The 24,666-nt window shown below is 44.9% G+C and overlaps 1 protein-coding gene across 1 annotated transcript in view; it reads left to right on the top strand.

Moving 5' to 3' along the window:
* The window catches only part of LOC308667237 (protein Shroom2-like), a gene marked incomplete at its 3' end in the record, with an annotated part of 136,054 nt that overhangs the window by 92,111 nt on the left and 19,277 nt on the right, over nt 1-24,666 (top strand). Inside the window, exon 5 of the mRNA XM_081326380.1 lies at nt 2,757-2,857. Coding sequence (XP_081182506.1) covers nt 2,757-2,857 — 101 coding nt within the window. The remainder of the gene's footprint in view (nt 1-2,756; nt 2,858-24,666) is intronic.

Here is a 24,666-nt window from a genome sequence, read left to right as displayed (position 1 = left end):
CCCCAGAGGAGGTGGTGAGTTCCATCATTTCCACCAAACAATAGGCAATGCAAGCTATGACCAGGCGACAGCAGAAGAAAAGGAACTCACCCCCAACTTATGCATTTGCCCAATGACTGAAGTAGGAGCTACCAACCGACATGTGGTTTGTGGCTCATCAAAAGGAACTAACCATGAGGGATGGGCTGGTATGGAAGGGAGATAAACTATATCTCCTGCAGCCTATGACTGCAAGTCCTGCAGTGCAGCCATGATGCTAAGTAGGCTGGCCACTTCGGGTTCTTAAAGACTCTACACCTTGCCAATCATCAGTTCTGGTTGCCAAAAATGAACAAGGATATTGAAAGTTATGTGAAGAAATGTGCTGTTTGCACAGCAAGTAAGAGACTGGAAGAGCCCAGGACTGTTGCAGCAGGTGGTTAACCTGGCTAGACCCTGGGAGGAGATAGCTATTGATTTTATAGTGGAGCTGCCAGAGAGTGGGAGGAACACCATGATTTGGACTGTAATAGACCTCTTTTCCAAGCAAGCCCACTTCATTGTGTGCTCTGGACTCCCGTCAGCCGAGAAGCTAGTGAAGATGTTTTTACAGCATATCTACCAGCTGCACGCAGCACCTAAGACCACCATTTCCGACTGTGAGGTCCAGCTCATTGCTAAGTTTTAGTGAGAGTTTGTGAGGATGATTGGGTCCTCCCAGGGGCAGCTTTTCATCCGAGTATGAATGGGGCCAAAGAATGAGCTAATGCAATGGTGGAACAGTACTTGCATTGCTATGTCAACTACTGGCAAACAAACTGGGCAGGACTTCTGCCATTTGCGGAGGTGGTGTATAACAACATAGTACACTTTTTATTCCATTTAACCTAACCACGAGGTTGGAGTTTGTGCCAATGCCAGAATGCCAATGCAGGAGCCTCCCTCCTCGAGCACCTTAACCGAATGGGTAAATTTGTTCCAACGTGTTTGGAGTGATGCAAAGAAAGCGTTAAACAAAGTAGCTGAAAGTCAGAAAAAACAGGTGGACAAGAGACGAGTTCTCCACGGGATGCTCCGGGTAGGGGGAAAAATGTATCTATCCACTAAATGCCTCAATTTGAAACAAACTTGCAAGAAGCTAGGTCCAAAATACATAGGCCCTTTCCCTATTGTGAAAGTTACAAACCCGGTGACAGTAGAGATCAAGCTACCTAGAATATTGACACCCAATATTCCACTGCAGCCTACTGAAGCCGTTTCAGGGGTCCACTACGAGGCCAGTGGGGAAGGCAGTCCCAACGCCTATAATGGTGGGGGGAGAGATGCAGTATGAAGTCAAGCAGATCCTTGATTCCCAAATTCACAAAGGGAATTTACAGTACTTAATCCAATGGAAAGGCTATCAAATGTCAAAAGCTAGATGGGTAAAAGCTCACAACGTAAAAGCACATCGTTTAGTAAAACGATTCCATGCTAAATATCCCCAGAAGCTGGGAACAGGGCAAGAGAAAGTTAACAAGTAATAATGTGGATTCGTTTTGTTTTCCAGGTTCCCCCAACTCCCTTGCGTTAGAACTGCCATGCTGCTTCTAGCTTACAGTTACAAGAGGGGAGGGGAAAAAGGTTTGGAATGCACAGATGGTTTCTAGCAGCATGAGAGCCGAAGTCACTGAAGAGATGTTTTGGCAAATAGAGACTTTCTTCTCATAACAACTATTTAAAGACTAATTGGACAATGTGACCTGAACTGTCAGAGAGGGGAGGAATGGTTTTACTCCTTTAATTATCTTTTTCCTGCCATATTGCCAGAGCTGGTTTTCTTTCTACCTTGCCGGTATGCTATGCCTAATAAAGTTTTACATTAGGGACCAAAATGTCTGCTGTGTTTATTTGTTTGGGCTTTTCAACTGGAACCTTGACACTATACTAGCTGGAAGCCAGGGGTAAAAAGTGATGAATAATCACTTTTTCATCTGACTATGCCCTGCAATAAATTATACACAAATGGGTGCCATTTCATTTTATTTTGTCAATGCTACATCCTGACTCTATAGAAGGGGTGTTCAACCTTGGCAACTTTAAGACTTCTGGACTTCAACTTCCATGCTGGCTGGGGAATTCTGGGAGTTAAAATCCGCAAATCTTAAAGTTGCCAAAGTTGAACACCCCTGCTCTAGAGATTATATCAATCATCTTCAGCCTGATGCTTCCAGAGGTATAAAGATTTCAACTTTCATAATCCCCAGCTACTCTTTATGTTAAGAAAATATGGAACTTGAAATTGAAAACATCTGGAGAGGAAAGAATGCATTGGAGATAGATAGATAGATAGATGATAGATAGATAGATAGATAGATAGATAGATAGATAGATAGATAGATAGATAGATAGATAGATAGATAGATAGATTCACAGGTATAAATGATTATTTTAAAAGCTTCACTTTTTGTAATCTTGTTTATTTATGTTGCCTGCCAAATACATTTGCGCACCATAATAGTTAAGTTTTTCAGTGTCCTCATTTAGGTTTTGCCCAAGCAGAATTGCAAATGATTATAGTTTCTTCCTTTTAACTGGTCAGATGAATTAGTAGCTTGAATGCAAAGTTTGTGAAACTAACTAAGATGTTACATTTGGTTTAAGCTAAATCAGCAGAACGCAGGATAATTTGTGGACTTCAGGCAAATCCATAAATGAAGGGGTGTGTAATAATATGTTTAAGGAAACTGAAAGTTGATAATTTATTGCTTTACCATGTTATAAAACTGTGTTTTCAGGGAACATCAACAGAAGCAAAGAGGCAAACGGAAAAATCCAGGAAAGATGAAGAGCTTATTTCCTCTGTTGCAAAATCAGATGAAAGCAGCTGCAATTTGAGGTAAACAAGGGAATTTTTCTTCAAGTCTTAATAGCATATATTGCAGAAAATGCTTAGTCAGATATTTTCTTGGAAGAACAGAAGCTGTTGAACAATCTATTTTTAATATTCCTCATTTTGTAAAATGTGTGCTTCCAAAAGGGAACAAATGTTGAAAATGAAGTATATATATTATATTTTGATGCTATAGAAATATTTAAGTAATTGTGTTGTTACTAGTTTTTCTTACTAAAATTAAGCTGAATAATTTCTGTCAAAATTAAATAACCACTCTCAAATCTATTTTTATGGAGAAGTTAAGCACATATTGTAAATCAGCAGCACTTGAAAGTATTTAGATTTTCTGAGGAGCTACCTTTTATGTAGTAATGTATTTCTATTGCTTGGTATGAAAGTTATTTTAAACCAGATAATTGTTTTGTGTTTGAATAGTATTTTAAATTTCTGCTGGCTAAAAACAGAAGTGAAAACTTTCAATGTTCTCCTTGTGGCCTGCCAAAGAAAGGGAAAGAAAAAAGTAGGGATGCACAGAGCAATATGGCTGAGATTTATTTAGCCAAATGAAGCTTCTGTGTGTTTGAACTTGCCAACCAGCATGGAATCAAAAGAGAAGCATGTCAGTGTGCATTACATTACTTTTGTAAAACTTAATAATAAAACTTGACAAACAAGATAACAAACAGTGAAAGATTCTGAGAATTCATGGCTAAATTATAAAAAGTGAAATGTATAATTGAAGGTTCCACTGTATTGCAATAAATATACAATTACATGGATGAAAGTAGAGTAGGATATCACTGGCATCTCTTTTACATTATAGTAGTGTTTTGTGTTTTAGTGCAGTTCATAATAAGCATAAGCAAGTTTTTTTAAAGATGTGAGCATGATGCAAATGTTGAATATAGCATTGCAAGTGGGAGAGAAACAGTTATTTAAAAAGTATTTATTTAAATATCTCACAATTGAATTGTGGACTCCAACTGCTGCTGTGTTGCAGATGTTATTGCTGTTATCGTCATCAGCAAACAAGTAGAGCTGCTGGAAAACAAAGTTGAAATGTTTTAGAAATGATTCTAAAATAGCTCATAAATTCAAACTTTCACAGTTGTATATGACTAATTTGCTAAAGCAAACAACAGCCAATGACTTAAAAGCCAGCCATCAACATAACATAACATCGTCCTGCCTTCAATACATCAAACCTCGATGACGGGCCCGACCATTGGGCCTCTGAGAGATGGCCAGGCAGGGTCAGGGGCCTCCATCACAAGACCAACAAGAGGCCCCTGGTTAAGTTTCTTGTTAAGTTTTTTGTCGGGTTAGGGAGGGGGGCGGGAAAAGAGTATGGCTGCTCGGGGAAGGCAGGCCTTCCGGGTACCATAACGCAGGCCAGGCCTACGACCATTCGCGATGGTGAGAAACGAGGACCAGTCGCCGACAATAACCAATGGCGTACTGACGAACATCCTATTCCCAGGATGGTGGGGAACGGCAGAAGGTGCACAAGGGCCGTATCGTCACCGGGAGTGTCATCTCCGCTCTGTACAAGCGGTGAGACGCTCCGACCCTCTGTACTTCCCCGGAGGACCCGGGAGCGAAGGTGTGCAGCCTCCTATGCTAAGGCTGGTCTACCTGAATGCCAGGTCCGTAGCTAACAAGGCACACCTTGTTCGTGACCTAGTGGAGAGCGAGCACGCGGACCTGGCTTGCATCACGGAAACCTGGCTGGGCCAAGAGGGTGGTGTCCCTCTGGTTGACCTCTGCCTGCCAGGTTTCCAGGTGCTGCACCAGCCTCGGACCCATGGGAGGGGCGGGGGAGTGGCAGTTATCATCAGGGAATCCCTTAGCCCGCGAGAGATCGCCGTCCCTCAGATGGTCGGGTGTGAGTCTCTCCTACTGAGATACGGCCCGGGGGCGCAGTTGGGCCTGCTGCTGGCATACCTACCACCTAATCGTGCAGCGGCAGCCCTGCCCGAGCTACTCGATGTCCTCTCAGGGTTGGTGGTTGAATTCCCAAGACTCATGGTCTTGGGCGACTTTAACCTACCGTCCCTGGGAGGATCGTCCGATCTGGCTCGGGAGTTCATGGCTTCCATGGCGGCCATGGACCTGTCGCAAATAATTTCTGGACCGACTCATGAGAGAGGCCACACCCCAGACTTGGTGTTCTTGTCTGGACGGTGGCGCGATGATATCGGTGGGGGTGCCACGACTGTTATGCCCCTGTCATGGACCGATCATCACCTCGTGCGGCTAGACTTCCCCTTTGCCACCCCCCGCCGTGGGTGCGCGGTGCCAACCAGATGGTACCGCCCTAGGCGCCTAATGGATCCTGATAGGTTCCAGGCAGCGCTTGGGGACGCACATGCACTCCCTGCTCACAGCTCGGCGGATGCCTTAGTGGAAGCCTGGGAAAAGGCAGCCACGGAGGCTCTGGACCGAGTTGTACCCTTGCGGCCTCTGACCCGGCGCAGATCCCAGCGAGCCCCATGGTTCACCGCGGAGCTCCGGGAGATGAAGCGTCGGAGACGGGGCCTAGAGAGCCGTTGGAGATCCAGTCGATCCGAATCCGACCGATTGCGATTAAGAATCCTCACCAGGTCTTATCTCGCTGCGATAAGGGTGGCAAAATCCAACTACTTTTCCACCCTCATCGCGTCCGCAGATAATCGCCCGGCTGCCTTGTTCAGGGTGACTCGCTCCCTACTGAACCAAGAGGTGAGGGAGGAACCCTTGCAGGGTCGAGCCGAGGAATTGGGTCAATATCTGCTGGATAAAATTGCTCGGATCCGAACCGGCCTGGACTCCAACTGGGCTGAGCTCGAAGAACAAGGCATGGACAGTCTTGTCGACGTCACCTGGGAGGAATTTGATCCTGTGACTCCTAAGGAAGTGGACAGGATTATGAGGAGGTTGAGCTCCTCCACATGCTTACTGGACCCGTACCCTTCCTGGCTGGCATATGCAGCTCGAGAGGGGACACGAGGCTGGTTCCTGGCGGTCATCTCCGCTTCTCTGAGTGAGGGTCACTTCCCCACCGCCTTGAAGGAGGCGGTGGTGAGACCTCTCCTCAAGAAGCCCACCTTGGACCCATCCTCATTGAATAACTTTCGTCCAGTCTCCAATCTTCGCTTCCTTGCGAAGGTTGTTGAGAGCGTGGTGGCGCACCAACTCCCTCAGATCCTGGATGAAGCGGTTTATCTAGACCCGTACCAATCGGGCTTCAGGCCGGGCTACAGCACGGAGACGGCATTGGTCGCTCTGATAAATGATCTCTGGAGAGCCCGGGACAGGGGCCATTCCTCTGTCCTAGTCTTATTAGACCTCTCGGCGGCTTTCGATACCATCGACCATGGTATCTTACTGCGACGCCTCAGGGGACTGGGAGTGGGAGGCACGGTTCTGCGTTGGTTCTCCTCCTTTCTCCAGGGTCGCTCGCAGTCGGTGTTGGCAGGGGGACAGAGGTCGACCCCGAGGCCTCTCGCTTGCGGAGTCCCTCAGGGGTCGGTCCTCTCGCCTCTCCTGTTCAACATCTACATGAAACCGCTGGGCGAGATCATTCGCAGCTTTGGAGTAGGGTACCATCAGTATGCTGATGACACCCAGCTTTTCATCTCAACTCCAAACAACATCAGTGATGCCCTCGACGTGATGTCCCGCTGCCTGAAAGCGGTCCGGGAATGGATGGGGAGGAACAGGCTTCAACTGAACCCGGACAAGACTGAATGGCTGTACGTACCGGCAAGCCAGGATACTCAGAACATCCCATCCCTTAACATCAGAGACAAGTTACTACCCCCTGTTGATAGGGCCCGCAACCTGGGTGTCCTCCTTGACTCGCAGCTCTCCCTGGAAGATCACATAGGAGCTGTGACCAAGGGGGCCTTCTCCCGGGTTCAACTAGTTCGCCAATTACGGCCTTATCTGGACCTGGATGCCTTACGTACAGTCACCCATGCTCTTGTGACCTCTCGCCTAGACTATTGTAACGCTCTCTACATGGGGCTGCCCTTGAGATCCACTCGGAAGCTTCAACTGGTGCAAAGTGCAGCGGCACGGACACTCTTGGGAGCCTCCCGATACTCCCATATCACACCTCTCCTCCGTGCGCTGCACTGGCTTCCAGTTGCCTTCCGTGTGAAGTTCAAGGTGCTAACAATGACATACAAAGCCCTACATGGCATGGGTCCGGACTACCTACGGGAGCACCTTCTGCCAATGTCAGCACCCCACCGTCCTCTGCGCTCCCACAGAGAGGGCCTCCTCAGGGTGCCACCGCTCAAGGAATGTCGGCTGGTGGCCCCCAGGGGGAGGGCATTCTCAGTGGGTGCGCCAGCCCTCTGGAACAGCTTACCAACCGAAATCCGGATGGCCCCCGACCTCCGCACCTTCCGGCGCGAATTAAAAACTTACCTGTTCCAGCAGTCCGGCCTGGCCTGATAGCTCTAATTGGGGTCCCAGTTTGTATTTTACTATTGTTTTTTTCACTATTGTTCATTCTGTATGCCTACCTTATTCTGTACACCGCCCCGAGTCCCTCGGGAGAAGGGCGGTTTATAAAAACAAATAAATAAATAAATAAATAAAATAAATAACCCAATCAGCATCTAAAAAGCCATATACAACAGGAATAAATACCACACAGAGAACACCACACACTCTGCTAGAGAGAAGTTCCCTGAAGATGGGATCCAGCACAAGTCCCAGAGCTTGGAAGACAAAATCCCTGGTCCCAATGACGGGCCCAGATTGTATCCTGCTCCTTAAAAACTCTTATTTTTAATTATTTAATTAACAATTTAAGAAATGAATTGTTCCTAACATTCAGGATTAGAAACATTTCTTTCTTTTTGATTTTCCCCTCTTACCCAGCACACTCATGCTCACCCACCACTTGCATGGCCCAGTTCTGAACAGGCTGCGGCCTGGAGATTGAGGACCCCCGGTTTACAGTACTATTGGATTATGTTGCTTTTAAAGCTTCAACTAGGAAGAACCCAATTTGGGTAGGTGTTGTGTAATACATGCAGAACCAATGACACACAGTCACAATGTAAAAAGTGTTTTCTATTTTTTTAATAATATTTTATTATTTTTTTCAATTTTACATTTTGAGTATTTAAAAAGCAATGTGGTGACTGGGTTAATCAATAGTTCAATAACAAATCTTTACTGCAAATCTCAGGTTACAACATCAGATATTTCTTCTCTTTTTCCCTTAACATTTACTGTCTTGTATTCAAGCTAGTACAATTCTAATTATATCAACTCAATAAAAACATCATTATTACATTTATCAATAAATTTTTAGCTTATACATATCTTAATTACATTCAATCTTCACAAACAATCCATATCCTGTTATTAATTTTTACCCAATTTTAGTTTCTCATCAATATTCCAATTTAATCTTTGATATTTATAATTTTCAGACTTTGGGTAACCAAGATTTCCCTTGTCTCACTTCTTAACATAATATTCAAAATATACATTTTATTTATTTGAATGTAATCTTGTTCTATTTCCTAAAAGTTATCTATTTACCACCATATTAAATCATCTACAATACAATATCCCCTTTAATAAATCAAAACCATTATATATATTACCTGGGTTAATCAATAAATCAAACATATTCATAATAATAATAATAATTATTATTATTTATTAATTTTATTTATATACCGCCCTTCTCCCGAAGGACTCAGGGCGGTGAACAGGGCAAGCATAAAAATACAGAGTTACAAAAGTTAAAAAAGGATTAAATATATGCCCACTAAAAACAGTAAATACAAATATTAAAATAACAATAAAAAACCCCACCCATCCCCCATCAGGCCAGGCCGGCTTGTTCAAATAAGAATGTCTTTAGATCGCGACGGAAGGAGCGAAGATCGGGCGCCATCCGGAGCTCAACCGGTAACTGATTCCATAGATCCGGGGCGCCCACAGAGAAGGATCTCCCCCTGGGGGCCACCAATCGACATTCTCTGATCGGTGGCACCCTGAGGAGGCCCTCTCTGTGGGAACACACAGGGCGAAGGGAAGTTGATGCCGGCAGCAGGTGTTCCCTAAGGTACTCCAGACCCATGCCATGTAGGGCCTTAAACAGCATTACTAGTACCTTGAATCTCACCCGGAAGACAACTGGCAACCAATGCAGCTCACGGAGCAGAGGTGTGACATGGGAGTATCGGGAGACTCCCAACACAACTCTCGCGGCTGCATTCTGTATCAGTTGGAGCCTCCGGGTGGTCCTCAAGGGCAGCCCCATGTAGAGAGCGTTGCAGTAGTCTAGACGAGAGGTTAATTTTATTTTCCCTAATTAATTTTATTTTCCCTTTTAGGTCTAATTTTTAAATATTAAACAGATAAAATCCTTATTTTCAACTGATTTCCAAGTATTTTAAATATAATGACCAAAATTCCCCTTAACATCTCCCTTTAAACCTCTAATTGATAATATGAAATCCCCTCTAATAAGTCAAAACCCCAATTTTCTTCAACCTTATTCTGGCTTTTTTCCTTTGCTAACTAGGCTTCCATATCAGTGCTTTTAGATTGTCAAATAGATCTCCCTCTATTCTTCTATATATTATTTGAAATAAAGGAAACCATTTAATTGCCAGTTTTCTGGAAGGACTAGCTCATTTGTATTCGTTAAATTGTCTCCCTGTTATTCCAGTCCCCCATGCTTGCTCTGATATATTTGTCTTGGTTCAATTTGTTCTTTCTCAAAATTCTTCTGATTTATATAGAAAGTCATTTCCATTTTCAGTGTTGTCACTTCCTTTTCTGGATTTTCCATCAGCTGTATTTGTTGGGCGATTGAGTCCTCTGTCTTAATATTTGATTGTCCCACTTCTATTATCTTCTGCATTGTTGGTTCTTTGGTTGTGTTTGGATTTGTGTATCTAAGCTGGCGTCTTGATCTTTTATTTTAGGTCTTATTTTATCACAAGCTGAAAGAATGTTTTCATGTATTGCTTTCAACATGGAAAGAATCTTTTCCTGGTCTTCATCCATCTCTTTCACGTGTTTATAAATAGTCTTTATAGTAAAAGTTGTTTGTCAAACAAAAGTCAGTAAAGGTTTACTTTCACAGTTCAAGTAGGCCAATTATGCTGCCCAGCTGTTCCCTTACATCTAAGTCTCTCACAGGTGGTGCCAAGATCAGGAAAGTCTTATCTAAGGTCTGGGCTTCAAGCCAAGTCTCTTTTAGGAAATAACAAATTGTAATACCCAACTTCACCACCAAATGTCACCATGCCATTTAAGGTTTTTTAAGTCCAAAATTTTTCTAATCCTTTTTCCAGTTTTATTTCTTTTTTGTAGATAAAAATTCTGGTCTCCAGTAAAAATAGGAAAAATTTTGGTGACCAAGTTTCAGGAACATATAAATCCAATTAGATTACAATTGTTATTTTTAATGCTTTGATTCCCCTGGGTAGTCAGATGCCGCTGTTCTTAGAGGGTAGGATAGAAATTCCCTTCCCTCTCTCCTCACAGGAAGAGAAGGTACTTAGGGTAAAGATAAGATCAAATCTAACCCAGTTTCATCCGCGTTGCTTTTGAAGTGCTTGATGGTGAATTTGACTTCCTGTCTGCAGCCTAATGACAGGCCATATTGCTATGGCCGGTCTTTCCTCTAGCAGTTTGGAGGGCTGCTCTGCCCACCCATGATCAAGCGGGGGTCCCCTCCTTGCTCGCCCCTACAGGGCAACTTTCGACCCTTTCCATGGTACCCCAGCGAAGGAAAATCGGACATGGAAGATGGAGCTTCCGTTCCAAGCATCCACGGCAGCTGTGGCGGCAAACTGGAAGTCAAAAGTGTTTTCTATTTTTGAGAGATTTAAATTTCACTCTAATATTAGAATGCTAGTAATGAACAATCACAATAACCAGTAAGAAAACACAAATTCTTAATCATTGGCCATGCTACTGAGAATACTAAGTACTGCAGGATTCTTCTGGAGAAATCAGTATGTGTATAATTGTAGACACATGTTTTTTATTAGTGTTATTTGTTATCTAAGAACTTGCACACGTTATAAAAGTTAAAAGGTTTCCTTTCCTATACAATTAAAAAGCATAGTAATGCCAAATCTAAGCACAAGAAGCATTGTAACAAATCAGCTTTGTGGAAGAATATTTTAATTGTTATTGTTAATATTCCACAAATATAGGTAGTCCTTGATTTATGTTCACAACTGGGACCAGAATTTCCATTGCTAAGCAAGACAGTTCTTAAGTGAGCTATACACCTTTTTACAACATTATTTTGCCATGGTTGTAAAGCAGATCACTGCAAGTCATTAAGCAAAACCAGCTTCCCGCAATGACTTTACTTGACTTTGACTTTCCCCCCACCTGGCATTCCATAGTCCATTTCAATGGCTGGCTGGGTTTTGGCTTGTCTTCCCCCTTCGTTTTTAACAAATTTGTAATGGGGAGTGCAATTTGCACAAAAGAGGGGATGAATTGCTGATAGAAGTTAATGAAACCCAGGAAACTTTGCAGGTGCCTCCTGGTGCGTGGTAGCGCCCACTCCAGTACAGCTCACACTTTCTCTAAATCTATTTCCACCCACTCATGGGAAATACGGTAATCCAAATAGTTGATTTTTTTTTTCTTGTGGAACTCTCATTTTGAGAGTTTGGCGTAGAGCCAAGCTGTGCAGAACTTATTCAGAACTGTCCTGACTAATCTGACATGTTCGTCTTTTGTTTTGGTATAAATTAGGATGTCACCAAGTACACCAAACACCAGTGAGTCAGAGTTTGGAGCAGATTTCATTTTTCTGCTTGCTGGGTTGCATTTACAAGGATTGAGTCATGAAACAAAATGAATAGAAGCTAATGTTTATATATTGCAGTACCTTAACACAATTTGATAAATAGAGAAGATTTCTCTAGTGGGAGCTTGATTTCATTTGCTTTCAGTGAAAAGTGTCTCCTTTATATAATATTTTTTGTTCTTATTCTTGTAATACTAATCATGACTTTGTGCAGATATTTTCACTCTGAAATTAACTGAAACCCATCCTTATTTATTAATACATTGATTGAATTTATATACCAGCCATATTGATAGCCAAAGTAACACAGGTGGTATTGAAGTACTTGCCTTACATATTTTCATGTAATACCACAGTGGGTAAACCACTGAATGAGGATTCAATGCTTTTGGTTCGTCTGATCCTTTTTTTAACCATTATAATGATCGAGGATCTGTTTCATTTCAGTAACATAGATGCCTCTTCTGGTGCTTTTTATGCAATTGACCAAGGCAGCTGCTTCAGAAAGTTGGGAATTGGGAGCACAATCTTAAAATGGTTCTATCCTGTAATGAAATGCATTAGTGCCCTTCAGGAAAGAGAAGAAGAGATGCTGCATAGGAAACAATCAGATAAGAGGGATAGGAAGCCGCAATTGATTAACAGTCACACAAAGAAAGTGAGAAAGAACCCATTCTAATGGATCAGGCAGTTAAATGTGGCTGATGGGAAGTTTGTACTTTCACATATGCCCAATTATGTTAATGTAGTCTTACAATAACCCCTTCATAGATTACTGTCTTGTTGTGGTGAAGGGGCTTGCATAATTCAATGAAGCTATGAGCTATGCCATGCAGGGCCACCCAAGATGGACAGGTCATAGCAGAGAGTTCTGACAAAATGTGATCCCCTGGAGAAGGAAATGGCAACCCACTCCAGTATCTTTGCCATGAAAACCCTATGGATAGTACCAAAAGGCAAAATGATATGATGCTGGAAGATGAGCCCCTTAGGTCGGAATGGGTCCAATATGCTACTGGGGAAGTGCAGAGGGCTAGTACTAGTAGCACCAGAAAGAATGAAGTGACTGGGCCAAAGCCAAAAGGACGCTCTGTCAAGTTTCCGACGTATGGGCTTTTCAAGTGACTCTGAGGCATTGTTTACTTTAAAAGTCCTTTATTAGCCTAATACACTGGCAAATGCTTGCTCGAAGGAAGCTGGAATCTGAAATCTCCGTCCCTTGCACAATATATTAAAACACAATTCTCCACCTTTCTAATTTTGTCATTAATCATATTCTCCAATTAATTTAAAGAATCAGTTTCCCTTTCGTTAGAAAAGCCCCCAAGGTCTTATCTTCTCTAGATAAAAATGGCCTTGAAAGGTGCAATCCTACTCATCCCCCCTCCCAACATTAAACTAACTTTCTTAAAGCAATACACAAGTTTAACATATGAAACGGCTACTTCTTTATCTCTTGTCAAGCAATAACATTCGATGTTAGCAGCGTTGACATCCGCCCCCCCTTACAAAAAGGACAGATCCTGTAATGTAAACAAAATACAAGTTAGGAACTGGCTTTTGCTTTATTGGGGTGTTTCTCATAAAACCTTTTGATAAGTCTGTCAGCTTTCACATCAGTAGATTTCACCCAAATGGCTTCAGACAATGGGTATCCCTTCCATTGTACTAGGTATTGCAATTTTCCCTTAAAGATTTTAGAGTCAAGAAGAGGTTTCACTTCATAATGGGTCTGACCTGCTACCACGAGGAGCCCAGGTGCTTTCTTAGGGGGAGGTCTTAAAGTGGAGGTTCGAAACGTTTTCAGCAAGCTACCATGGAACATCGGGTGAATTTTCCCCAAAGGTCTGGGTAGTTTCAATTTTACTGTGACCGGGTTGATGATTTTCACAATGGGGAAAGGTCCCAAGAATTTTGGTCCCAATTTCTTATTGGGTAGTTTAAGGCGTAAGTATTTGGTCGACAAATAGACCTTTTCCCCAACTTGGAATGTTCTTTGGGGAGCTCTCTTTTTGTCAGCTTGCTTTTTGTAGGTCTCAAAGGTCTGTTTTAAGGCCACCTTTGTATTTTTCCAAACTTCTTCCCAACCCCTCACCCAATGATCAAGAGTCTGGGAAGCGGAGGGTAACTGAGGGTATTCCGGTATGGGGTTGAATTCTTTCCCTGTGGCTACAGGGAAAGGATGTAGCCGGTGCTGCTATGTACTGAATTATTGTAAGCCACGTCTGCAAAAGGGAGGAGGTCGGTCTAGTTTGTTTGTTGGTAAGAGATGTAGAATCTAAGGTATTGTTCCACCATTTTGTTGGCGGATTCTGCAGCTCCGTTAGTAGCCGGGTGAAAAGCAGTTGATAGGCCTTGAGATGATCCAATTAATTTAAGAAAGTTTCTCCAAAATTTCACTGTGAACTGCACCCCTCTGTCTGAAATTATTCACTTAGGGGTGCCATATAGTCGATAGATATGTTTTAGGAACAATTTAGTCAGGCATTGAGCCGATGGAAGTCCTTTGCAGGCGATAAAGTGAGCCTGTTTTGAAAATAGGTCTATCACAGTCCAAATGACAGTATTTCCTCTACTGTCGGGTAGGTCTACTATAAAGTCCATAGCTATTTCTTCCCATGGTTGAGAAGGTTCGGCCACCGGTTGCAGTAATCCAGGGGTCTTTCCTGGGATTCTTTTCATGGTGGCACATACAGTACAGCTCTTGACATAATTTTTCTATGTTTTAGTCCCGGCCACCAAAATTGCTGGCGAGTGAGATGTACAGTTTTTTAGATATCTGAAATGTCCAGCTTGTTTGACATCATGGCTGTATTTGAGGGCATTAAGACGAAGAGCTTCAGGCAAGTACAATTTTTCCCCCTTGATCAGTGAGGACTTCTTGCTTTTTTTTCTTTACCCCGGGGTCATCAGGATTAGGGGTCCTGCGAGGTGTGAGTTGGGCCGCAGTTTGTTGACTGGGGATAATTGCCTTGTGAACTTCTTCGCGTTTGCTTTTGTACTGTGGCAATCAGGAGAGCGCATCAGCTAGGAAGTTTTACTGGTATGTACTTTAGAGTAAAGTTAAAATGGTTGAAGTACTGTGCCCATCGTACTTGTTTTGGGGACAATTTGTGGGGAGTTTTTAGTGCCTGTAAATTTTTGTGATCTATCCATACTTCAAAAGGCACCTTGCTCCCTTCTAAGTAGTGCCTTCAGTTTAATAGCCCCCACCTAATAGTGAAGGCCTCCTTCTCCCAGACTGTCCATCTCCTGTCACTTTCAGTAAAATTCTTAGAGGTGTAAGCGCAAGGTTGCAGGACCCCACTTTTATTATTTTGCAATAACACCGCTCCGACTGCCATGTATCTGGCGTCTGCCTGAATTACGAAGGGCTCCCCTGGGCAGGGGTGCTTTAGGACTGGTTCAGCCGCAAATAGTCTTTTTAAATTCTCAAAAGCTTTCTGACAACTAAGAGTCTATGCTAGCGGTTGGCCAGGTTGCAGTTTTCCCCCTTCCTTGCCTGTTTTGAGTAGTTCTGTGAGAGGTACAGCGATCTTGGCAAAAGAGGGAATAAATTGACGGTAGAAGTTGGCAAACCCTAGGAAGCTCTGGAGCTGTTTGCGGGTTCTTGGGGGCTGCTATTCAATTATAGTTTTTACTTTGGCGGGGTCCATTTCGATACCTTCATTGGAGATTCTATAGCCAAGATAATCTAATCAGGTTTGGTGAAATTCACATTTCGACAATTTGACATAAAGTTTGGCATTCAATAGTTTCTTTAACACTTCTTTCACCAGTTTTATATGGTCAGTCATATTTGTGCTGTATATCAGGATGCCATCAAGGTATACTAGGACCCCTTTGTATAGGTGTTCATGTAGGACCTCATTAATCAACTGCATAAATACGGCTGGGGCCCCCTGAAGTCCAAATTGCATGACTTTGAATTGGTAGCTCCTCAAGGGGCAGTTGAAGGCTGTCTTCCACTCATCCCTCTCCTTTATTCTTACCCGGTAATATGCTTCTTTCAGGTCTAACTTGGTGAAGACGCTCCCCTTCGTCAGGTTGGTTAGCAAGTCTTTCAGGAGGGGGAGAGGGTATTTATATTCCACACTCACAGCGTTTAGGCCTTTATAGTCCATGCAGAGACATAAAGACCCATCTTTTTTCTCTTTGAACAACACAGGGGCTCCCACAGTAGACTTGGCCCATTCGATGAATCCCCTCACTAGGTTTGTATCCACATATCACTGCCTCTCCTCCATTTCAAGGGGGGACATAGCATACATTCTTGGTCGGGGGAGTTTGGCCCCTGGTAACAGTTCAATGGAACAATCATTGGGACAGTGAGGAGGCAAGGTATTGCATTCTTTCTCACTAAACGCCTCCGCTAGGTCCTGGTACTCACAGGGGATGAGCGGCTCACCAGGTGGCCGTAAGGCAGCCATGTGCGCTTGCTCATTGGGTGGGCTAAAATCCCCTGTAACATTTGTTGAATCAATGGGGGGATCGGGCCCTATGGGTAATCTCACAGTTCTCATTCCTTTTTCCCACCAGATAAATGGCTTCCATTTGTCTAGCCAGGCTAGTCCTAGGATCACAGTCTCAGACATCTTTGGAGCTACCAGGAAGCGAATAAACTCCCAGTGCTCACCTATTTCCAAGTGTAATAGCTCCGTTAATTGCATGACTAAAGTCCCTCCTATTAGGGAGCCATCGGCTTCCTCAAACCTCACAGGTTTGGAGAGCAGCTTGGCCCATATGCCGAGTCTCAAGGCATATGACAGGCTAATGATGCATCGGGAGCAGCCGGTATTTAGTAGGACTTTCAGGTCTACTTGTGCCCCTGACTTAGGGATTATGAGTTTAGCAGGCAGTAAAAAAGGTAGGATGCGTCGACTCACCATCGGGTCGTTCTCCCCTTCATCGTCACTGTCAAAACCAAAAAGTGGGGGTGGGTCCAGTCGGTGGGCCAGCGTCCTCCTGGGTGGGGGACGTAACCTGGGTAATGGGTTCCTCGGTGGCCCAGTTGGACTTTTCTCTTGATGGCTGCTGTGCGGGTTTCTTTCTCGTTGTTGGATCTGGTCTACTCTGCTGTTGCGGGTAAGGAACTAGGCAGTTCGCTGATCGATGTCGCTGCTGTCCACATCGAAAGCACTTGATTGGTGGACCTGTAGGTGGTCTAGGTCTTTCAGCAGTAGCAGTCGTTGGGAGTTTTCGGGGTGGTGGTAGCCATCTGGATCCTGGTTTTGGCACAGCTTCAGGTGGGGGAAGCTTTTTATAGCGGGCAAGCTGGACATCTAATTTCACCGCTGCCTGGTACCATTCATGCAGCTGGTCGGGTACAACTTGGTAGATACATGCCTGAGAAAGGTGGTCATCTAACCCTTCTCTAAAAAGATGTATTATTGATTGCTCAGGCCATCTTTCTATCCGACCTGCCATTTTTTGAAACTCCTGCACATACTCTAGGACAGGCCGGCCGGCTTGCTTTATCTTATGGATTTGTTCTTCCGCTTTGAGGGCAATGGATGGGTCCTCAAATCTTTCCCTCAGCCCAGGAGGAAAAGGTGGGGGTCCTCCAATTCAGGGGCCTGCTTGTTATATAAATTGTTCAACCATTCAGATGCTTCTCCCTCTAGGTTGCATGAAATCACATCAACCATCGCTCTCAGGTCTGGGTAAAAGTGACCCCAGCAATTCAAGTGAGAGCATACTAGGTTGAGGAAAAAAATCAGTTTCTCTGGGTCCCCATCGAAGGTTGCTCTGAAGGGTGGGCTCATCATTGCTTCCTGGCCCCACCCTAGTTGTTGGTTCAATGGCTACTGGGGCCCCAATTGCTGCTGTCCCCCCCCTTGGTTGTTGGATCAACTGTTGCTCAGGGCTCCACTGCTGCTGGCCCCCTCCTGGTTGTTGATTCACCAGCTTCCAGGGCCGCCACTGCTGTTGTGTCTCCAGTTGCTGCTGGTTGCTGATTTAATGGCTGCCAGGGCCCTCCCTGCTGCTGGCCCCACTGGTCCTGCTGTACGTTCAGGGGTTGCATGTTTGGGCCCTGCTGCTGCCACCCTTGCTGTTGTCCTCCTACCAGCTCCTTATCTCCAGGCTTCTGCACCACCCCCAGCTATTGCAAGGCTTCTATTAGCTGGGGCAAGCTCAGAGATTGTTGGCCTTTCACTTGTGGGTGCTTCCCAACCTCCCATTGCTGCAGAGGCCCCAGACTGGGGTCCTCTGTCTCTATGGGTCTGGAGGGCTTGGCAGGGGACTCCTGGGTCTGGTAGGCAATGTGATCTGCAGACAGGATTTTCCACTCACCCAAGTATTCAATCTCAGCTGGCCTGGCTGCTCCGAGACGCCTGGAGTCTCTGCTGGGCTTAATCCACTTTGACGACCAGTCCAATTCTCCTGGTTGTTTGGGTCAGCTCCCAGCTGGGAGTATTGCTGAAACTCTTTCCCTGCCGGCTTCTTCGCTGGCCCTGCCCCCACTTGGGGTGGCGGCTGGTGCCGGGGAGCTGGCTTCAGGCAATTTTACTCCCTCCATTATGGGATCTTCCCCAACTCTTTGCCAGACTGCCTTTCAAACCTGGAGACAGCGACGGGAGGTCGGGACTCCCTAATTAGTTTAAAAAGTAGTGTGGATTCCAGCTTGATGCCAGGTTTCCGACGTATGGGCTTTTCAAGTGACTCTGAGGCATTGTTTACCTTAAAAGTCCTTTATTAGCCTAATACACCGGCAAATGCTTGCTCGAAGGAAGCTGGAATCTGAAATCTCCGCCCCTTGCACAATATAAAAAGGTAAAGGTAAAGGTTCCCCCGCACATGCGTGCTAGTCGTTTCCGACTCTAGGGGCCGGTGCTCATCTCCGTTTCATAGCCGAAGAGCCAGCGTTTGTCCGAGGACGTCTCCGTGGTCATGTGGCCGGCATGACTAGACGCCAAAGGCGCACGGAACGCTGTTACCTTCCCACCATAGTGGTCCCTATTTTTCTACTTGCATTTTTACGTGCTTTCGAACTGCTAGGTGGGCAGAAGCTGGGACGAGTAACAGGCGCTTACTCTGTTGCGCGGCACTCGGGATTCGACCCGCCAAACTGCCGACCTTCTGATCGACAAGCTCAGCGTCCTAACCCACTGAGCCACCGCGTCCCTTGCACAATATATTAAAACACAATTCTCCACCTTTCTAATTTTGTCATTAATCATATTCTCCAATTAATTTAAAGAATCAGTTTCCCTTCTGTTAGAAAAGCCGCCAAGGTCTTATCTTCTCTAGATAAAAATGGCCTTGAAAGGTGCAATCCTACTCATTCCCCCTCCCAACATTAAACTAACTTTCTTAAAGCAATACACAAGTTTAACATATGAAACGGCTACTTCTTCATCTCTTGTCAAGCAATAACATTCGATGTTAGCAGCATTGACACGCTCAGCTGTGGATGTATCTGGTGGTGAAAGGAAAGTCCAATGCTGTAAAGACTTTTTCTCCATAGGAACCTGGAATGTAAGATCCATGAATCAAGGCAAGCTGAACGTGGTCAAATAAGAGATGACAAGACTGAACATTGACATCTTAGGAATCAGCGAACTAAAATGCAGGAATGGGTGAATTTAATTCAGATGACCATCAGGTATACTACTGTGGGCAAGAATCCCCTAGAAGAAATGGAGTAGCCTTCACAGTCAATAAAAGAGTAGGAAAAGCAATACTGGGATACAATCCCCAAAATGACAGAATGATCTCAGTTCGAATCCAAGGCAAACCATTCAATATCACAGTAGTGCAAGTCTATGCCCCAACCACTGGTGCTGAAGAGGATGAAATTGACCAGTTCTATGAAGCACCTTATAGAACTAACACCAAAAAATGGTGTCCTTGTCATCATGGGGGATTGGAATGCTAAAGTAGGAAGCCAAAGGATAGCAAACACTCTTTTCGAACAACCCAAGAGACGGCTCTACACATGGACATCACCAGACGGTCAACACAGAAATCAGATTGACTATGTGCTCTGCAGCCAAAGATGGAGAAGCTCTATACAGTCAGTAAAAACAAGACCAGGAGCTGACTGTGGCTCAGACCAGGAGCTTCTCGTTGCAAAGTTTAGGCTTAAACTGAAGAAAGTAGGGAAAAGCACTAGGCCAGTCAGGTATGAATTAAATCATATCCCTGTTGAATATACAGTAGAGGTGACAAATAGATTTAAGGAATTAGATCTGATAGAGTGCCTGAAGAACTATGGACGGAGGTTCACAACATTGTGCAAGAGGTAGCAACTAAAACCATCCAAAAGAAAAATAAAAGCAAGAAAGCAAAATGGCTGTCTGAGGAAGCTTTGCAAATAGCTGAGGAAAGGAGGGAAGCGAAAGGCAAGGGAGAAAAAGAAAGATACGCCCAATTGAATGCAGAATTCCAGAGAATAGCTAGAAGAGAAGAGATAAGAATGCCTTCTTAAATGAACAGTGCAAAGAAATAGAAGAAAACAATAGAATAGGGAGGACCAGAGTTCTCTTCAAGAAAATTGGAGAGATGAAGGGAATGTTTCATGCAAAAATGGGCATGACAAAGGACCAAAATGGTAGGGACCTAACAGAGGCAGAAGAGATTAAGAAGAGGTGGCAAAATTGCACAGAAGAACTATACAAGAATGAGCTTAACGTCTCTGATAACCACGATGAGGTGGTCACTGACCTCGAGCCAGACATCCTAGAATGTGAAGTGAAGTGGGCCTTAGAAAAGCTGAGCAACAACAAAGCTAGTGGAGGTGACAGTATTCCAGCTGAGCTATTCAAAATCTTAAAAGACGATGCAGTAAAAGTGCTACACTCAATTTGCCAGCAAATTTGGAAAACTCAACAGTGGCCACAGAATTGGAAAAGATCAGTTTACATTCCAATTCCAAAGAAAGGCAGTGCCAAAGAATGTTCAAACTATCACACCATTGCACTTATTTCACATGCTAGTAAAGTTATGCTTAAAATCCTACAAGCTAGACTCCAGCAGTATGTGGATCGAGAACTACCAGAAGTATAGGCGGGATTTCGAAGAGGCAGAGGAACTAGAGATCAAATTGCCAACATACGTTGGATCATGGAGAAAGCTAGGGAGTTCTCCAACATGCACAGTATAAAAGGGAAAAAGAAATGGAAAAGAATTTGAACCCAGGCAACATATTGTTGCTGTTTATTCATCAAAAATGCCTGTCAGCTTCAGTATCCAAGGGATAGGATTGTCCTGAGGGTCCACGACTTGGGTGTCCTCCTAGACCTTGGCTTCTGTTGGAAGGGCAAGTCAAAGCTTTTGGATGGTGATGATGATCATGATAGATGTGATTTCCTTCTGTTATATGGACAGTTTATATTTTTATTATTGTGAATGTTGTCTTGTATGTCACAGGCATGTTATGATTTCAGAGTGAAATATTTAATAAAGTAATTTAATAAATATGCATTTTATTTAGAAATTAAATGTGCAGAATCTATTTAGGAAAGCATTTTTATATTTAATTTGTAGGAATGTATTTACATCCCACTTTTACTTTGTACAACTCAAGGCTGTATATACAGTTCTTTCTATTCCATATTTTTCCCAAAGCAATCCTATTGTTGGGCTGACAAAGTAACTGGGCCAAAGTCACCCAGTTAGCTAAGGAAGGTCTAGAACTCAAAGTCTTCAGGTTTCTGGTTGAGCAAAAAAATATTCTTATCTGTTTTTGCTACTGGGCACAACATTGTCTGGACCTTTGTATTTGACAACAGCATTCTTGAGATCGCAGTTCTGTTTTTTCAGTTTATATTTTTATTATTGTGAATGTTGTCTTGTATGTCACAGGCATGTTATGATTTCAGAGTGAAATATTTAATAAAGTAATTTAATAAATATGCATTTTATTTAGAAATTAAATGTGCAGAATCTATTTAGGAAAGCATTTTTATATTTAATTTGTAAGAATGTATTTACATCCCACTTTTACTTTGTACAACTCAAGGCTGTATATACAGTTCTTTCTATTCCATATTTTTCCCAAAGCAATCCTATTGTTGGGCTGACAAAGTAACTAGGCCAAAGTCACCCAGTTAGCTAAGGAAGGTCTAGAACTCAAAGTCTTCAGGTTTCTGGTTGAGCAAAAAAATATTCTTATCTGTTTTTGCTACTGGGCACAACATTGTCTGGACCTTTGTATTTGACAACAGCATTCTTGAGATCGCAGTTCTGTTTTTTCATCAAAAACTATTTGACTGCCTAAGAAGAAGAGCATAGGCATCTGCTATGCTAGTGCAGGGCTTTTCAACCAATGGTACGTGTACCACTAGTGGTACACGAGCACCTGGCTGGTGGTATGTGTAGGATGGGTTGAACAGCACTGTAAAAAAATAAAGTAAAAAAAGTAAAAAAAAAATGTTTTTTACTAACCTGCTTTCAGCTGCATTCCGTTTCTCCATTCGCTTCTCAGCCGCGTGTTTGTGGGACAAAAAATGTTCCAGCCTATGACCAGCCCTGTTTGTGTATCAGGGACAACCTCTTTTTCCTTTTTACAGTCAATAGGCTGGAAAAACCCAACCCAAATTTATTTACAGTTCAAACAAAAAAGCAATAGAATAAATGAATCAAAATATCAAACAAGAGTTAAACAGAAGTAACAAGAACAGACCAGGACTCTCTCAGAATGTCTTCAAATGGTTGCCTTCAGCAACCAGCCCCGCCCACACCTTCCCCTTTTATTATCAGTCCCAAGGCGTGGCTTCTCACTGCCTTCTCATCCTCTCACTGAGTTGCCTCATTGATTTTCTCCGCTCTGCTCTTCTGGATTGCCTTCTGCTTCTAGCGTCTCTGAACAGATTCAGCTGTGACTCATCTAAGTCTGACACCTCATTGTCACACAGCTGGGCCTCATGAGGAACATGACTGGAGGGGCCAGGCTGAGAGTCCTGCAGTGCATCAGAACCTCCCTCCGACACCAAAGTCTCTCCAAACCCCTCCTCCTCCTCCTCAGATTCATCGGACTCAGCTGCTGTGAGCACAGGCTGACACTGAATCACAACACCATGAGACTTTCTAACTTCTCACGAGATATCGTGAGAAGTTAGAAAGTCTCATGTAACTTTTTTTTCTTTTTTACCGATAGTCCCACAAACACGTAGCGAAGGCAGAGAAGCGGAGAAACGGAATGCAGCTGAAAGCAGGTTAGTAAAAAAATGCTTGGGGGTGATGAGGGCATCTGGGTGAAGGTGGGGGCGGCAACCTTACCCTGCATGGTGGTGGGTAAATGGGCACGGGGGACCCAGGAGGAGCTGCATAAAGCAGGCAGAGGGAAGGCTGGGCAGTTTGTGGGCGCCAGCAGGGTTAGAGGACGATTGCACGTGCAAACGGGAGAGCTGCATGAGGCAGAGGTGCTGCCTGAGCCCGGAGGGGAGGCCGGGCAGTTTGTGGGTGCCAGCAGGGTTGGAGGATGATTGTACACGCAAACGGGAGAGCTGCACGAGGCAGAGGTGCTGTCTGGGGCTGGAGGGGGGGACAGGCAGTTTGCGAGCACCGGCAGGGTTGGAGGACGATCGCATGCACGAACAGGAGAGCTGCATGAGGCAGAGGTGCTGCCTGGGGCTGGGGGGGGGCAGGCAGTTTGCAAGCACCGGCAGGGTTGGAAGACCATCACACGTGTGAATGGGAGAGCTGCGCGAGGCAGAGATGCTGCCTGGGTAGCCCACTGGTCCTGGGGCTTCACACAGCAAGCAGCTAGGCATGTTGCGTGGCTGGCAGCTTTGCATGGGGCTGCTGGGGTGGTGGGCAGGCAAGGGGGGCTTCTCCCTCCGGGAGTGGGGGGAGAAAGATGCATCCTCCGACCAGCTCTTCCTTCCCCTTCTCTGGACTGGGCTTCAATCTCGCTGCTTCTGCACCTCCTCCTACCTCCTCCCCCCCTTCCAGAAAAAAAGGAGAAGACAGGCAGTGGGGCAGGGGGTTTCCCCATCCCAGATGCTGTCTTTGCAAGAGAGGCAGAAGTGATCGCCCTTTTGCAAGCAGGAAATCTTGCACGAGAATTGCAGCCGGGGATTTCCCCCCCACACACACACACACACTCTTTCCCTGGATTGCTCCGCATCTGGGGTTTCTTTCCTTGCGAGGAGACCTGGGGTGGTTGGCTGGGCATAACCATTAACTCTCTGAGCGGCGCTGGCTAAGTAAAGTTGGTGATTATGCGATTGGGAAGGTGCTCTTTCTCCAGGATATTTGTTCGTCTGTCTAGGGGCTGACATCAAAGCACCTTTTGTTGCTGCAAGCTTTTCTCCCACAGTGAGCCCAAACTAGAAGCCATGTGGAGTTGGGAGAGTCCATGTTGGGAAAAGAGCAGAAAGCGAGAGTCGCAGTACTGACAAGTTGAAACCTAACGCCTAGCCAGGGCCCAGTTTCAGTTGGCAGAACCTGGCTAGGCTTGTTCTATCCAGACATCTTTTGTGCTCACTGAAAGAAGGGAGGGAGCCCCGCCTTTTCTCCCGAACGCTCGAGCGGGGTTTCTGTGATCACCCCTCCACAGAAAACAGGTGGTATGTGCCTCGCTGGGCTCTGCCATCCTGTTGCTTGGCCGCGGAAAGTAGTAGACAAAGTTTGTGCAGGACAGGGAGGCCCTACGGCAGACATGTCAAACACAAGGCCCGCGAGCCACAAACGGCCCGCCACCTGATTGAATCTGGCCCTCACAACTCTCCCAGAAATTACAAAGGTCCGGCCCCCACCACCTTGGCGCCGGCCCAGCTGAGCACTTGCTCAGTAGGAGGCAAATGCACATGGGCTGGTGGAGCCCAGCACCATTTGCAGCTCATTAGTCTCCTGCCAACCAGACGCGGAGGAGGTAGGTAGGTAGGGAGTGAGGTAGGATGCGGGGGGGAGCAACACCCAGCCGGTGAGGGGGAGAGGTGCCCAGGCAGGAAGGCAGACTTGAGGCGGCCAGAGAAAGAGCCACAGATGGCTCCTCTGGCGGGCTGGCTGGAAAAGCTGGAGCGGATCTCCCATTTGGTCTGCGCAGGGAAAGCGGGACCAATTG

Source organism: Vipera berus, assembly GCF_964194415.1.
Source record: "Vipera berus genome assembly, chromosome: 4".
Taxonomy (NCBI): domain Eukaryota; kingdom Metazoa; phylum Chordata; class Lepidosauria; order Squamata; family Viperidae; genus Vipera; species Vipera berus.
Note: the sequence above shows the minus strand (reverse complement) of the source record. Positions and strands in the feature narration are given on the sequence as shown.